This window comes from Nycticebus coucang, chromosome 8 (assembly GCF_027406575.1).
Source record: "Nycticebus coucang isolate mNycCou1 chromosome 8, mNycCou1.pri, whole genome shotgun sequence".
Lineage (NCBI taxonomy): Eukaryota > Metazoa > Chordata > Mammalia > Primates > Lorisidae > Nycticebus > Nycticebus coucang.
The window spans coordinates 109,538,239-109,553,496 of record NC_069787.1 but is presented as its reverse complement, the minus strand read 5'-3'; the positions used below and the strand labels follow the sequence as shown (position 1 = coordinate 109,553,496).

Below are 15,258 nucleotides of genomic sequence, written 5' to 3'. Positions count from 1 at the left end.
AAATACAATGTTATTTCAAAGCAAAAGACTGTCATCTAGGCCATTATACAAAAAAAAAATAATAATAATAAACTGGCTGAAGTTGTAACATATCTAAAAAGTTAACAAAAATTAGAGCCAGCACTAATTACTCTGGGGGCCAAGAATTGGGGGCATAAAAAAGAAAAAAGTTTACAGGGACTTAGTTTGGCAGTGCCCATCCAGGCAGTGACCATGGAGTTGTTGTTAGGCAGAAATGAGTGTTATAGTTTCCTTGACAAGGCTCTCCCAGTAGAGAGGGAAAAGCTTCAAACTACTTTGATTGGGACACATCCCTTAAGATCCTCTTTGTCTATCTGTGCGTTCAGATAACGTGGTTTCCTCTTGGCTGCTTATTGTCAAAGTTGGACTAAGAGTTGAACTAGTCAGGCCCACAGGGTATGCAGCTCATCAAACAGATGTAATTCTCAGTCCAAATCAATGGACTGACATACTCTTTATAATCTACTGGACCTGTGGCACATAAAATAGGAAAGAATGCTTTAATTTCCTGAGGCTCACCTTTTACCCCTTTTTAACTACTATTAAAAAGTCCAAAACAACAGATGCTGGTGTGGATGCAGAGACAGAAATGCTTACACACTGTTGGTGGGACTGAAAATTAGTACCACCTCTAGGGAAAAGAGCATGGAGATTTCTCAAAGAACTAAAAGTAGATGGACAATTCAAGTCTGTGATCTTTTCATTTGTATCTACCCAAATGAAAAGTGGTCATTTTAGGGCGGCGCCTGTGGCTCAGTCGGTAGGGCGCTGGCCCCATATACCGAGGGTGGCGGGTTCAAACCCGGCCCCGGCCAAACTGCAACCAAAAAAAAAAAATAGCCGGGCGTTGTGTCGGGCGCCTGTAGTCCCAGCTACTTGGGAGGCTGAGGCAAGAGAATCGCTTAAGCCCAGGAGTTGGAGGTTGCTGTGAGCTGGGTGAGGCCATGGCACTATACCAAGGGCCATAAAGTGAGACTCTGTCTCTACAAAAAAAAAAAAAGAAAAGTGGTCATTTTATCACAAGATACTCACACTCAAATGTTCATTGCAGCACACTTCACAATTACAAAGATATGGAATCAACCTAAGTGCCCATCAATTCATGAGTGGATTAACAAAATGTGCAGTATACCCCCCCCCATAGAATACTACTCAGCCATAAAAAAGTAATAAATTAATGTCTTTTGCACCAATTTGGATGGAACTGGAAACCATTATCATAGTGAAGTATCTAAAGAATAGAAAAGCAAACACCGGGCGGTGCCTGTGGCTCAGTGAGTAGGGCGCCGGCCCCATATGCTGAGGGTGGCGGGTTCAAACCCAGCCCCAGCCAAACTGCAACAAAAAAATAGCCGGGCGTTGTGGCGGGCGCCTGTAGTCCCAGCTGCTTGGGAGGCTGAGGCAAGAGAATCGCGTAAGCCCAAGAGTTAGAGGTTGCTGTGAGCTGTGTGACGCCACGGCACTCTACCGAGGGCGGTACAGTGAGACTCTGTCTCTACAAAAAAAAAAGAAAAAAGAAAAGCAAACACCACATGTACTCTCTAATAATCTGTAACTGACTGATGGGCACAGAGATAAGTAAAAACCATTGGAAATCAAGGAGAGAGGAGGAAGGAGGGGAAAGTAAAAACCTACCTGACAGGTATAATGAACACTATTCAGATGATGGGCACACTTACAACCTTGACTTAAGCATTATCAAATTATCCATGTAACAAAAATATTTGTATCTCCTTAATATTTTGAAATTAAAAAAAAAAATTGCTGAGGCTAGCAAATTTGAACATTAAAATATAAACCTTAATGTCTTGGCTGAAGTTGTTGATGGTACGCCATCCTGCATTGGTCAGATGGTAGTTCACCCATCGCAACAGTAACTCCTCGGGAGAAAGCTTCATCAGCTCTTCTAGTTCCTCACCTTCATTTAGCAACGCAATTAAAGCTGAGAAGGAAACACTAAAATATAAATTCTTCCCATGGTGAGTACATGTCACAAATAGTAAATATTTCTAATAATCATACCTTCATTTCTGGAAATCTCAATATCAGCAAAAAGTCCAACTTTGATGATCTGCCAGAGAAGTCCCAAGACCAAGTGAGGCTTTCCTTCTTTAAGATCCTGTGCACCAATGTTGACCACCGTACAACCAATTGCTGAGGCAGAATTCAGGGCTAGGTTTAAATTTTCCTGAATTGCCAAAAGAAAAACACATATGAAGAAGTGCTTTCTAAAGTCTTATCTATAATTTAGCTTAAAGAAACCACAGATTGCAGAAATTTCAGATTTTTAAACATAAGTAGTATTTATATAACCAAAATATTATTATTCAAAAAACAATCCACATGGTTTTAACTATTACCTATTTATGCCAATGACTTTTAAATCCCCATCTCTGGTCCACACCTCATCCAACCCCCACTTTAAGCTTTCTATCTATATATGCACCGGGGTATATCCACCTGGATATTGTTTAAGTCTTTTAAACCAACATGTCTAAAACTGAAGAAAATTTTTTCAATTTAGTCTTCTTATTCCTGTTGAAACGTGTTCTTTCTTAATTATTTATTATCTTGGTTAATAGAACCAATCTTCATTCTTTTTTTTGAGACAGAGTCTCACTATGTTGCCCTCGGTAGAGTGCTGTGGCATCACAGCTCACAGCAACCTCAAACCCTTGGGCTTAAGAGATTCTCTTGGCTCAGCCTCCAGAGTAGCTGGGACTACAGGCACCCACCACAATGTCCAACTATTTTTTTGTTGTATTTGTCATTGTTGTTTAGTAGGCCTGGGCCGGGCTCGAACCCACCAGTCTCGGTGTATGTGGCCACACCCTAATCAGTGAGCTACAGGCACCGAGCCCCAATCTTCATTCTTAACTCTTTTCTTCCTAGGCTAGCAAAATCCTTGCTTCTCCATGCCCCTTACATCCAATAACCAATTTCTGTCAATTATACCTTAAACATTCCTCTGAAAACATAAGTGCCTTTCTTCAGTAGCTTCCTAACTTCCTTCCTAATGACTATTCTCAGACTTACTGTCTCCAATCCATCTTCTACAACGCTCTGCTGCCAGTGATCTTAGTATAACATAAATCTGATAGTGTTCCCAATTTTTAAAACTCTTCAAATGTTCCCTGTCCCTCCCACTGTTTTTTCTCACTCCCTCTGTTCCAGCTATACAAGGCCTTTGAACTTGCTGTTCCTCCTGCCTAGAACACATTTTCCCAAATATTCACGATTGCTTTAAGACTCTGCTTAAATGCCCCTACTCTGTGCAGCCTTCTCTGACCAGCCTACACCAAATAGCAGCATCAACACCACCCATGCTGTTACTTACTATTCCCCATTTTATTTCTTTTTTTTTTTTTCTTGAGAGACAGAGACTCAAGCTGTTGCCCTGAGTAGGGTGCTGTGGCATCACAGCTGACAGCAACCTCCAACTCCTGGGCTCAAGTGATTCTCCTACCTCCGCCTCCCAAGTAGCTGGGACTACAGGCACCCGCCACAATGCCCGGCTATTTTTTGGTTGCAGCCATGTGTTGTTTGCCAGGCCCGGGCTGGATTTGAACCTGCCAGCTCAGGTATATGTGGCTGGCGCCTTAGCCACTTGAGCCACAGGCGCTGAGCCCCCATTTTATTTTTTATTACTCTTTTGGCATATTATATACTTACATATTGTTTCTTGTTATAGCTCTCCCAATTGAGAGTATGAGCTCTAAACAAGAGGAGCTTTAATCTGATTGAGTACATACCAGTACTCAAGCATATGGTATGTGTTCAAAATATATTAATAAATGGATGAAAGGGTAAGAATGAATGATGCATGGAGAGAAAGGAGAGGGTTAAGTTCAAATCCTGAGTGAGGACAATCACAAACCCTCAGGATTTGACTCTGGCCTCATCTTCCGATATTCCATATGGAATATGGATATGAAAGGGCAAAAATACAAGGCCCTTTTCCCTTGGCCTGTAACACTCCTCTTTCTATAAGTCACAAGCTCCTTTCTCAAATCACGCACCATCTCTTCCATTAAGATTTCCTTCAGCTTTTTTCACAAGATGGCACCGAAAGTGAAGAAGGAAGCTCCTGTCCCTCCCAAAGCCAAAGCCAAAGCAAAGGCATTGAAGGCCAAGAAGGCAGTGCTAAAAGGCATCCACAGCCACAAAAAAAAAGAAGATCCGTACATCACCCACCTTCCGGCGGCCAAAGACTCTGAGACTCCGGAGGCAGCCCAGATATCCTGGGAAGAGTGCCCCCAGGAGAAACAAGTTTGACCACTATGCCATCATCAAGTTCCCCCTGACCAGTGAGTCTGCCATGAAGAAGATAGAACACAACAACACACTTGTGTTCACTGTGGATGTCAAAGCCAACAAGCACCAGATCAAACAGGCTGTGAAGAAGCTTTGTGACATTGATGTGGCCAAGGTCAACACCCTGATCAGGCCTGATGGTGAGAAAAAGGCATATGTTCGACTGGCTCCTGATTATGATGTTTTGGATGTTGCCAACAAAATTGGGATCATCTAAACCAAGTCCAGCTGGCCAATACTAAATATGTAACTTTTCACCATCAAAAAAAAAAAGATTTCCTTCAAACATCTTTCCACACAAAATTAGTCATTCCCTTCCCCACACTATCATACTGCCTTGCACATACACAAAAAAAAGAGAGAAGGAAATTATGTTATATAAATAAATTTTATGTAGTATAATTATATATATATATATTTTTTTTTTTTAAAAGAAATTTATTGGTGTTGGGAGGATGATCTTTTTTTTTTTTTTGGCCGGGGCTGGGTTTGAACCCGCCACCTCCGGCATATGGGACCGGCGCCCTACCCGCTGAGCCACAGGCGCCGCCCAGTATAATTATATATTATGTTATATAAATGTTATATTTTAAAAACTTTCCCTTAGAAACTTCAGTACTATCACTCTATTAATGTCAGGTTAATGGCATTTTCATTTCTGTAAAGCCCTCATTTAGAAGCACTTCTTTAAAAAGTCATGTACAATTAGGTTTTAATTCCGTAATTCCAGCAAATTTAAAAAATAAATCTTAAGATGTATTTTTCTTCTTTTTTTTCTTATTCAAGACAGAGTCTCATTCTGTCACCTAGGCTGGAGTGCAGTACTGTGATCATACCTCACTGTAACTTTGAATTCCTGGGCTCAAGCCATCCTCTCGCCTCAGCCTCTTGAGTAGCTAGGACTACAGGTCCATACCACCACACCCAGCTAATCTTTTAAATTAAAATTCCTTGCTTACATGAAAGAAAAACTCAACAGAATTCAAGCAGGGAGAACATGGGAGGGGATACAGTTTGGGTAAATTCCTACCCAATGGGTACACTGCACAGGTATATGGCACATTGGGTGACCTGGGTGTGGGACACCTACAAATCGGACTTTAACCTTACAAATTCAAACTATGGAATCTGTTTGTACTCCTACACTATTATGAAATAAAAAATAAGTAAACAAATAAATAACTTCTGAATTAGAAAAAAATTTCTTTATAGAGACAGGTACACTGTGTTGCCCAGGTTGGTCTCAAACTCCTGGCCTCTAGTGATCCTCTCACCCCAGCCTCCCAAAGCAATAGAATTACAGGTGTGAGCCGCCATGCCTGGCCTTAAGATGGACCTTTACAGATGATAAAACTATAGATAGAGAAAGCACTGGTTGATTACACAGTGGCAGAGCCAGGGTATGATCCAGTAGTCTCCAGAGCTCATCCTCTTAATCGGCGTATTACTACCATTCTCACAGAGTGGTAGTAATAGCAACTATTTATAGGATTAGTCATAATAGCAGCAAAATACAGAGGTTCTCAAAGCATAGTGAATAGTACAGTGGCTTCCTCTTACAGTATGCTAAAGCAGTTTATCTTGCTGGGCTCCAAGTAAACGGCTGTATCTCTTGGGGATCAGTCTGGGGTGACTAAAATAAGCATTTGAAATTATTTTTGTAGTAATATTAAAGCAATTTTCATTTACAGTTCTCCAAAATGCAGCAGCAGAACCAGAGAATCTTTCAGTATCTTTATAACCTCATATTTCACAACAAATAGACATGATAAATACAAAAATGCTATCAATAAATTGCAGATATTTTATGGAGCTCTTAGAAGATTTTAATAGCTTCAGATGCTTTTTTAAAATTTCAGGTTAATGTGAGGGTACAAACAACTAGGTTACAATATTTGCATTTGTTAGGTAGCATCCCTCTGGTAGTTGTGTCCCACACCCAGGAGATATGCCATATACCTTTACATTGTGCCCATTAAGTGAGAGCACACCAAGCCCCTCCCTGCTTCCCCTCTCCCATCTATCGCTCCCCCTTTTCCCCAACTTGAATTGAATTGAGTTTTGCTCTTCTATGGGCATGTATGAGATCGTCTGCTGGCTTCACATTAGTATCGAGTACATGGATATTTGCTTTTCACTGCAGATGCTTTAAAGTTATCTAAAATCAAATCAATACAATTTTCAAGAGATACTGTCTGCCAGTTTAGTCTTGGCCACTAATTTTTTTATCTTTTCTTCTGAGGGCATAAAGCATTTTTGCTTCAGTTGTGAATGTATCAGCAGGGAAAATAACTAGATGCATAATGATTCCAATAATAGTATTAATCTCACAATAATCCATTTCATGTGTAGTTGATAGTGTGGGCCAAAAGAAGTATGTTACTTCACTAAATCAGTTGTGATAACTAGTAAGAACCAAAACTTCTGTCACCACTCTCGGCTTGGACACTGACAAACCATACCTCTTGTCTACATGACTTTGCATGTTATTCCTTTTGTCTTTACTGGCATAACTTCATTATGCCTCTGTCTTCATTAGCGTGATTTTTTTCTGCCAGAAACCTCAAGCCTAGGCAAAGGGTATGATTTTTCATTGCAGGCACTACCTAAAAGACCCATTAACTCTGCAATGGGAAACATCAATGGACAGTTCATACCCTAAGACTCCTTGACTTCCCCACTTTGAGAAACTCCCCTTGCTATTTCTACCTTCTACTGAAGTCCTTATCCAAACTGAATCAGACTCTTCTCTCTCCCTTTTTCATACTAAAAGACCCATATATTAAGCCATAATTCCAATTCTAAATGCTGCCTTCACCTTCTCAGCTCCAAGACACTCACAAAGCTTTGCAGGTGGTGTTTTCTCTTACTGCAGTAGACTCAGCTTTGTCTTATTAACAGTTGTGTTGGTAAAATAAGGAGAAACAGCTTTAGATATCAGGTCTATTCAAAAAATGTTCGCTTTATAAGTATATCAAATGTCTTACAAGTAATTGGCTATAAAAATGGGTTGAAAGTAAGGAATTGCAATGTGCTTCCTTCAAGTAAATAGTAGTTTTTACTTAATACATCATTATTGCCCTTCCAGTTAGTGGAAAATAGAATGACCACTACTGCCTAAAGCCACTTCTAACCCTGAACAAGAAGTAATAGGAAAATCCCAGAGATCATGCTAACCCATTCTTACCATGGACAACTCCCTTGACTGCCCAAACTTCCTTCCTAAAGACTTGTGTTGGTGCTATTGAAGACTTTACCTAATGTGTGACTTCTGTAACTCAGGTACAGAGATCTTTTTACCAGTAATACCCTTTCTAGTCTCTTAGCCTTTTAAATAAATAGCTGTGGCCTAAATCCTGAAGTCCTGGCTAGGAAGCACTTCCCCCTACTCTTTTGCTTACAAATTCAGCTTAATTCCTCTTGTTTTGGGGACACAAAGCCGTCCTTATGGAGGTCACAGTGAAGAGGACCCTATTCTGGTACATCGATTGTTTAAAAGCACGCCAGAGAGTAGTAGTGGCACAAGAGAGGCATCCGGGTGTGACGCTGGAAGTAGGCCTGGGTAGGCTGAGAAGTATTTGTATGATTTTACCTGGAAAGGGAGGGAAGAGCTGTTGCAGTTGAAAGTCAAGATTGCATAATCAGGCCAGGCACGGTGGCTCACGCCTGTAATCCTAGCACTCTGGGAGGCCGAGGTGGGTGGATTGCCTGAGCTCACAGGTCCAAGACCAGCCTGAGTAAGAGCGAGACCCCACCTCTCTAAAAATAGCTGGGCATTGTGGCGAGCACCTGTAGTCCCAGCTACTTGGGAGGCTGAGGCAAAAGAATCACTTGAGCCCAAAAGTTTGAGGTTGCTATGAACTATGACACCACAGCACTCTACTGAGGGTGACAAAGTAAGACTCTGCCTCAAAAGAAAAAAAAAAAAATGATTTCATAATCAAAGAGAAGTGGGCGCTGGGCGAATGCAAGCACCTCAGAAGATGATGGAAAGGGTAGCTCTGGGATGAAGTTGCTTCCCTTGGATCATGAGGGAATTGGGTAGCTCACTTAGTCTCTCTTTGAATGTTGTTCTAATCTGTAAAATGGGAACAGCACACACACTGCCTTTGTCATAGATTATCTAGACAGCATTTTTCATTGTACAAGTCTCAACCCATTGCTGAGACACCAATATAGGGCTTAATGGGGTGTGACCTTTAAAAAAAAAAAAAATAGCATCCAGCACACTGCCCATAGTGAGAAGTGGTTTTGTTTCCCGAATCTTCTGTTTCAGTGTGTTCCTATGGGTGTGCATTGTACTCACTAGGATGTAAGGTCTTTGAGGGCAAGGATTTCTTTCCCTCCTTTTCTCTTTCCTTCCTCTTTGTTCACTATTGTATTCTGCATAGAATAGTGTTCGGCATATAGCAGGTGTTCAGTATCTACATACTGAAGGGATGACGAAAGGATATACATGGCCTGAGTTGTGATGTAATGTGTAATTTTTTTTTTTACTGTGAATCATGGCAAAAATGCATTGAAAGCCACTGCTAAATAGTACGGATGACAATGCTTTGTATGACCCTGGAATAAAAAGTGAAATAACAAAAAAAAAAAAAAAAAGACTTGTGTTGGTGGAGAGAGACAAGAACAATGGGGAACCACAAACAACTAGGACACAAGATAGGCAGTCCTTCCTGTGTTTGAGAGTCCTATATCTGTAAGACAGGGTACCCCACCTTATAGGAATACTAACAAAAGACTGGCAGTTTATCTTGGACTATGCATGTATTTTCTTCCATCCTTTTTGTGCATCAATGAACTGACTATGCCCAAGATAAAGCTCACCTCACCAGGTAGAAAAATTTGTACTGCTGTTTTAGAAGGCTTCTATGTCCCCTTTATTTTGATGAATTAACTAGCCCTTTATTAATAGTCTCAAATACACACATACTGTAAGTTTTCTCCATTTTAATTCATATTACTTTGCAAATTTTCATTTCCCATGCTGGTTAATTCCAGATGAGTAAACTTTTATTTTTAAGAGAAAAGATCTCACTATGTTGCCCAGGCTGGCCTTGAACTCCAGAGCTCAAGGGATCCTCTTGCCTCAGCCTCCTGAGTTGCTGGGACTATAGGTACGTGCCACCATGCCCAGCTCAGATGAGTACACTTTTGTTAATGATTTTTAGAGAGCTTTCTTACATACTTACTGGGTCAATGAGAATAAAGGCACAATTCATCATTCAGATTTCATCCTTATTTTACACAACATCACTTTTACTCTGGTTTGGCATTCTTCCTTTCTGTCTTTGGGCGCCATACCATTCTCTTGCTCCTTTTCTCTCCCTCCTCCCCTCTCTCACTCCCTGCTCTCTCTCTCTCTCTCTTTCTCATCTCTTCTCTCCACTCTCTTCCTCTAATATAAAATAAACTTATACTTCTAGTTTCTAATCTTGGCCTATAGAAATTCTCTTACCCTGTGAACTTATAAAAGAAAACAAAAAACATCACTTTTACTCCATTTAGAATGTCCAAATGAGATTTATAATGCTGTCCCGACTTAAAATGTAATTTTATGTAAGATAAAATTAAGGTCGTATGTATGTGTACTTTTGTACATTTATGTAAATATACAGTATAAACATATATATTTTGCATATGAATATATTTATTGCACTAGATTTTTTTATTTACATGTAGTAATGAACAGATTCAATTTCCTATTACCTTGCATTAGTTTCCTGACTGAGTTCCAAAAATCACTACCATCAATTTTGCAGTCTTATTCATATAATTATTGTTTCTTTCAAAAATGAAAAGCAAACACAAGCACAGCTCCGTAGTACATTGGATAAAAGAAAAAAGGGTAAGAAGTGTCTAAGATCATGAAAGAGTCTTGCTCTCCCTGCCCTTCTCCGTTGCTTCTATAACTATTGTACAACTTTTTCAGTCTTTTATCATTCTTTCCTTCCATATATCATGGTACCACATAAACTTAATTTAAGGAAAAACAATATTACCACAATCTTTACAATCTTTCCCAAATGAAATAGGCCTCCTACGTGTAAGATTTCATGTGACACTAGCTCTATTCCCAGAGCTCTAAAATCCTGAACAAGCAAGACAGATATAATATCCACAGAAACACTCTGCCCCTTCTCAAAATCCTCAGGTCTTTTCTTGTTCTATATTAGTACCTCTGTCAACCATCCTAAAAACTTACCAGGAGTTTCCCAACCTGCCACCCATAGCCACATGTGGATTATGTGAGGCCTTTTTTGCTTATCTGTGGTGTTGGATATCACAAAAAAGTATGCATGAACCTTTTTATGCAATCAGCTTTTGTTTCTGTTTGTGTATTTAAAGTATGGCCTAGCAACTCTTATTTTTCCAATGAGTGGCAGAAAAAAAACAGTTGAACACCTGACTGACGCTATTATCCATACTCATATTGGAAGAATGTTATCTCTAAAAATAAAACTATACAATACTTAGTCCCTCATTTATTCTGTAACTACTGCAAAATATTTATAAAATTTTTTCTTTATTTTCTAATGCACTGCACATCACCATTAAAAGTATAACCAAACAATAAATTTATACAATAGCAAGTTATGCTGCATCACAGATTTGATGCCAAAAAATTGTGACATATGTCACACAATTTGGTGCCAAAAAATTGTGACATATGGCACTCTACCCAGGGCGATAAAGTGAGATTCTGCCTCTATAAAAAAAATAAATAAATAAAATCTAAATATGAGATAATGTGTTCTAAAATAAAGTAGATATGAATATTTTCAATAATCATGAACATCAGATGAAGAAAAAAATCTTTTAGCAATCGCAATTAGAAATGGGCTTCTCTGAGAATGATAGTTTCTACTAGGGATATGCAACACTATTGGCAAGTGGGGGAGAAGAAAGCCAAGTAGTAAATATCCAATTCTCTACTTCTCAAAGACAATAGGAAGTAGGGCACCCCCTTGGACAGTCCAGGACTAACCATGTACCACTGTCCTAAGGTTCTAGAGCTTCCTATAGAAGATACTTAACAACTTTAGCAAAATCAAGATTGAATTTACCAAAAACAGGAAATAATTTAAAGTAGCTTGATTAATAGCTACTGTTGTGATGACACATCATACATTAAATAGCTGCTATTACTACCACCACATAAAAGTAGCAGTACAGGGCGGCTCCTGTGGCAGTGAGTAGGGCACCGGCCTCATATATTGAGGGTGGCGGGTTCAAACCTGACCTCAGCCGAACCGCAACAAAAAAATAGCCAGGCATTGTGGTGGGCACCTGTAGTCCTAGCAATTCAGGAGGCTGCGGCAAGAGAATCGCCTAAGCCCAGGAACTAGAGGTTGCTGTGAGCTGTGTGACACCCCAGCACTCTACCCAAGGCGATAAAGTGAGACTCTGTCTCTACAAAAAAAAAAAAAAAAAGGAGCAGTACAGCATTGTGATTAAGAGGATGAGCTGTGGCAGTAGACCACTGGGATCATATCCTGCCTCTGCCACTCTGTCAGTGCCTCTGTTTTCTATCTGTAAAATCACAGTATACATCCTACTATAGAGTTGCTGGGAGGACTACCAAACAGATAATTCACACAGTGTGTTTAGAATAGTGACTGGTACATAGTAAAAATATTAATGTCCACCCCTGGGTCCAGCGATCTGGAGAAAAAAGTGTAGCACTTTCACAGATCTGTATAGAGAAACGAACAGAACTATCTAGTACAAAAAGAATAGTTTAAAATTTTGTAAAATGGTAAAACGTGATAATACTGCAGTGTAACTTTTTTAACCAACAAGCACAGTGGCATCAAACAAGTATTCATTTATAAAATAACACAATGATTGGCCGGTCATGTGGCTTACGCCTATAATCCTAGCACTCTGGGAGGCCGAGGCAGGTAGATTGCCCTGAGCTCAGAGGTTCAAGACCAGCATGAGCCAGAGTTGAGACCCCATCTCTACCAAAAAAAAAAAAAGCCAGGCATTCTGGCAGGTGCCTGTAGTCGCATCTACTTGGAAGGCAAGAGAATCGCTTAAGCCTAGGAGGTGGAGCTTGCTGTGAGCTATGACTCCACAGTACTCTACTGAAGGCCACAAAGTGAGACTCTGTGGAAGGAAGGAAGGAAGGGAGGGAGGGAGGGAGGGAGGAAGGAAGGAAAAACTTTGAAGTAAGAAGATTGAAAACTGAGTGGATTGCCTGAGCTCACAGGTTTGCCAGCCTGAGCCAGAGCGAGTTCCCCGTCTCTAAAGAAAACATAGCTGGGTGTTGCGGCAGGCACCTGTAGCCCCAGGTACTTGGGAGGCTGGGACAAGAGAATTGCTTAAGCCCAAGAGTTTGAGGTTGCTGTGAGCTGTGATGCCACAGCATTCTACCGAGGACCACATAGTGAGACTCTGTCTCAAAAAAAAAAAAAAGAAAAGAAAAGGAACCATGGACCAATACCTGAGACAAGCAAACTGAAAAGAAGAGAAATAAGAAATTTATTTTAGGGGCAGCGCCTGTGGCTCAGTGGGTAGGGCGCTGGCCCCATATACTGAGGTTAGCGGGTTCGAACCCGGCCCCAGCCAAATTGCAACAAAAAAATGGCCGGGCGTTGCAGCGGGTGCCCGTATTCCCGGCTGCTTGGGAGGCTGAGGCAAGAGAATCGCCTGAGCCCAAGAGCTGGAGGTTGCTGTGAGCTGTGATGCCACAGCGCTCTACTGAGGGTGATAAAGTGAGACTGTCTCTAAAAAAAAAAAAAAAAAGAAAGAAATTTATTTTATAGGCGGTGCTTAGGAGTTGTAGGTTGTTGTCAGCTGTGATGCTATAGCACTCTACAGAGGGCAATAAAGTGGGACTCCGTCTCTTTAAAAAAAAAAAAAAAAAGAAATTTATTTTATTTTATTTGAGACAGAGTTTCACTATGCCACCCTCACTAGAGCGCTGTGGTGTCCCAGCTCGTAGCAAACTCAAACTCTTGGGCTCAAGTAATTGATTCTTTTGCCTCAGCCTCTGGAGTGGCTGGGACTATAGGTGCCTGCCACATCACCCAGCTATTTTTGGAGATGGGCTCTCATTCTTGCTCAGGCTGGTCTCGAACTCCTAAGCTCAGGCAATCTACCTGCCTCAGCCTTCCTGAGTGCTAGGATGATAGGCATGAGCCACTGTGCCCGGCCAGGAAATATATATATATATTTTTTGGTAGAGACAGTCTCACTGTACCGCCCTCAGGTAGAGTGCCATGATGTCACACAGCTCACAGCAACCTCTAGCTCTTGGGCTTGGGCGATTCTCTTGCCTCAGCCTCCCGAGCAGCTGGGACTGCAGGCTTCTGCCACAACGCCCGGCTATTTTTGTTGCAGTTTGGCAGGGGCTGCGTTTGAACCAGCCACCTTCGGCATATGGGGCTGGCGCCCTACTCACTGAGCCACAGGTGCCACCCCGGGAAATATATTTTAATATAACAAACTTATGCCAGATCTCCTTATCCAGCCTGATGGTCTTAAATATCATCTACAGCCTAATGACTCCAGAACACATCTTCAGCCCTTATCTTTCCCTTGAACCTCAGACTCTGCCTGGGTGACATTGCTACTTAATGTCTGATACTCCTAACTGATCTTCCTACTTCTACTTCTCTCCCTATACTCTTTTGTTTTCCCAACTCTCCAAATAGTAGCCTGAGAGATGCATTTGAAACCTAAGCCAGGGCCAGGCATGGTAGCTCATGCTTGTAATCCTAGCACTCTGTGAGGCCAAGGCAAGAGGATCCCTTGAGCTCAAGAGTTTGAGACCAGCCTGAGCAAGAGTGAGATCCTGTCTCTATTTAAAATAGAAAAATTAGGCTTGGTGCCATAGCACAGTGCCAGTACGGTGCCAGCCACATACACCGGGGGTGATGGGTTTGATCCTGGCCCAGGCCAGCTTAACAACAGTGACAATTGCAACAAAAATAGCCGGGCGTTGTGGTGGGTGCCTGTGGTCCCGGCCACTCGGGGAGGCTGAGGTAGGAGAATCGCTTGGGCCTAAGAGCTGGAGGTTGCGGTGAGCTGTAATGCCAGGGCACTCTACCAAGGGCGACAGTGTGAGACTCTGCTTAAAAAAAAAAAAAAGAAATTGGGGAATTAAAAGAATATGGTTGTGTGTTACATTGTGAAAACACAAAAGGTGAGGGAATATTCTTCCAGTGTTCAAAACCTTCATCTGATTTAGCAAAGAATTCACTGTGTCATTGACAAATGAGTGGAGCTACAGCACACATCTTCACTGCTTCACTTTCATCTTACTTGTGAAAAGCAAATAAAAATAGCAACCAAAAAAAAAAAAAAAAGAAGATTGAAAGCCAATTGAAAGCAAAATAAAAAAATTTTTAAATAACTCAATAATTATAATAATATATAACCTGAATTAACTTAAATAATGAAGCCCATCCAAAGTACTTTTTTCAAACATTCACTGAACGCAACACCATTTTTTTCCTTTTACACAGCAAGATTGTTAGTTTAAAATTAGGTGAGCTATTATGATTATCAAATGCCACGAAATTAAAAATGATTCTACATGTCAAACTCAAATAGAAAATGCTGTGCAATATATAAATCACTAATAGACCTCTTGTAGTCAGTAAACAAGTTTACCATGTTTATTAAAGTCACATAAGTGGTTTAACAAAAGTGCACAATAGAATGACATCACTGGTTTGTTATAAATCACAGTGAATTACTAGAATACAACAATGTAGTTCCTCATCATGGAAGACTACAGGATGCGGTGGATATTATAAAGGATCTTTTTTTTATTTTGAGACAGAGTCTCACTATGTCGCCCTCGGTAGAGTGCCGTGGCGTCACAGCTCATAGCAACCTCAAACTCGTAGACTTAAGCGGTTCTCTTGCCTCAGCCTCCCAGGTAGGTGGGACTACACGTGCCCACCA

The 15,258-nt window shown here is 40.9% G+C and overlaps 1 protein-coding gene and 1 pseudogene across 3 annotated transcripts in view; one reads left to right on the top strand and one right to left on the bottom strand.

The window, feature by feature from the left end:
• PLS1 (plastin 1) overlaps positions 1-15,258 on the bottom strand; it is a 133,988-nt gene that overhangs the window by 28,396 nt on the left and 90,334 nt on the right. For all 3 annotated transcript variants that reach the window (XM_053598584.1, XM_053598585.1, XM_053598586.1), the window contains exons 7-8: positions 2,044-2,209; positions 1,821-1,963 (exon numbers count right to left, since the gene is read on the bottom strand). In XM_053598584.1, the coding sequence (XP_053454559.1) occupies positions 1,821-1,963; positions 2,044-2,209 (309 nt within the window). The remainder of the gene's footprint in view (positions 1-1,820; positions 1,964-2,043; positions 2,210-15,258) is intronic.
• On the top strand, positions 4,081-4,571 carry LOC128591200 (60S ribosomal protein L23a-like; annotated as a pseudogene).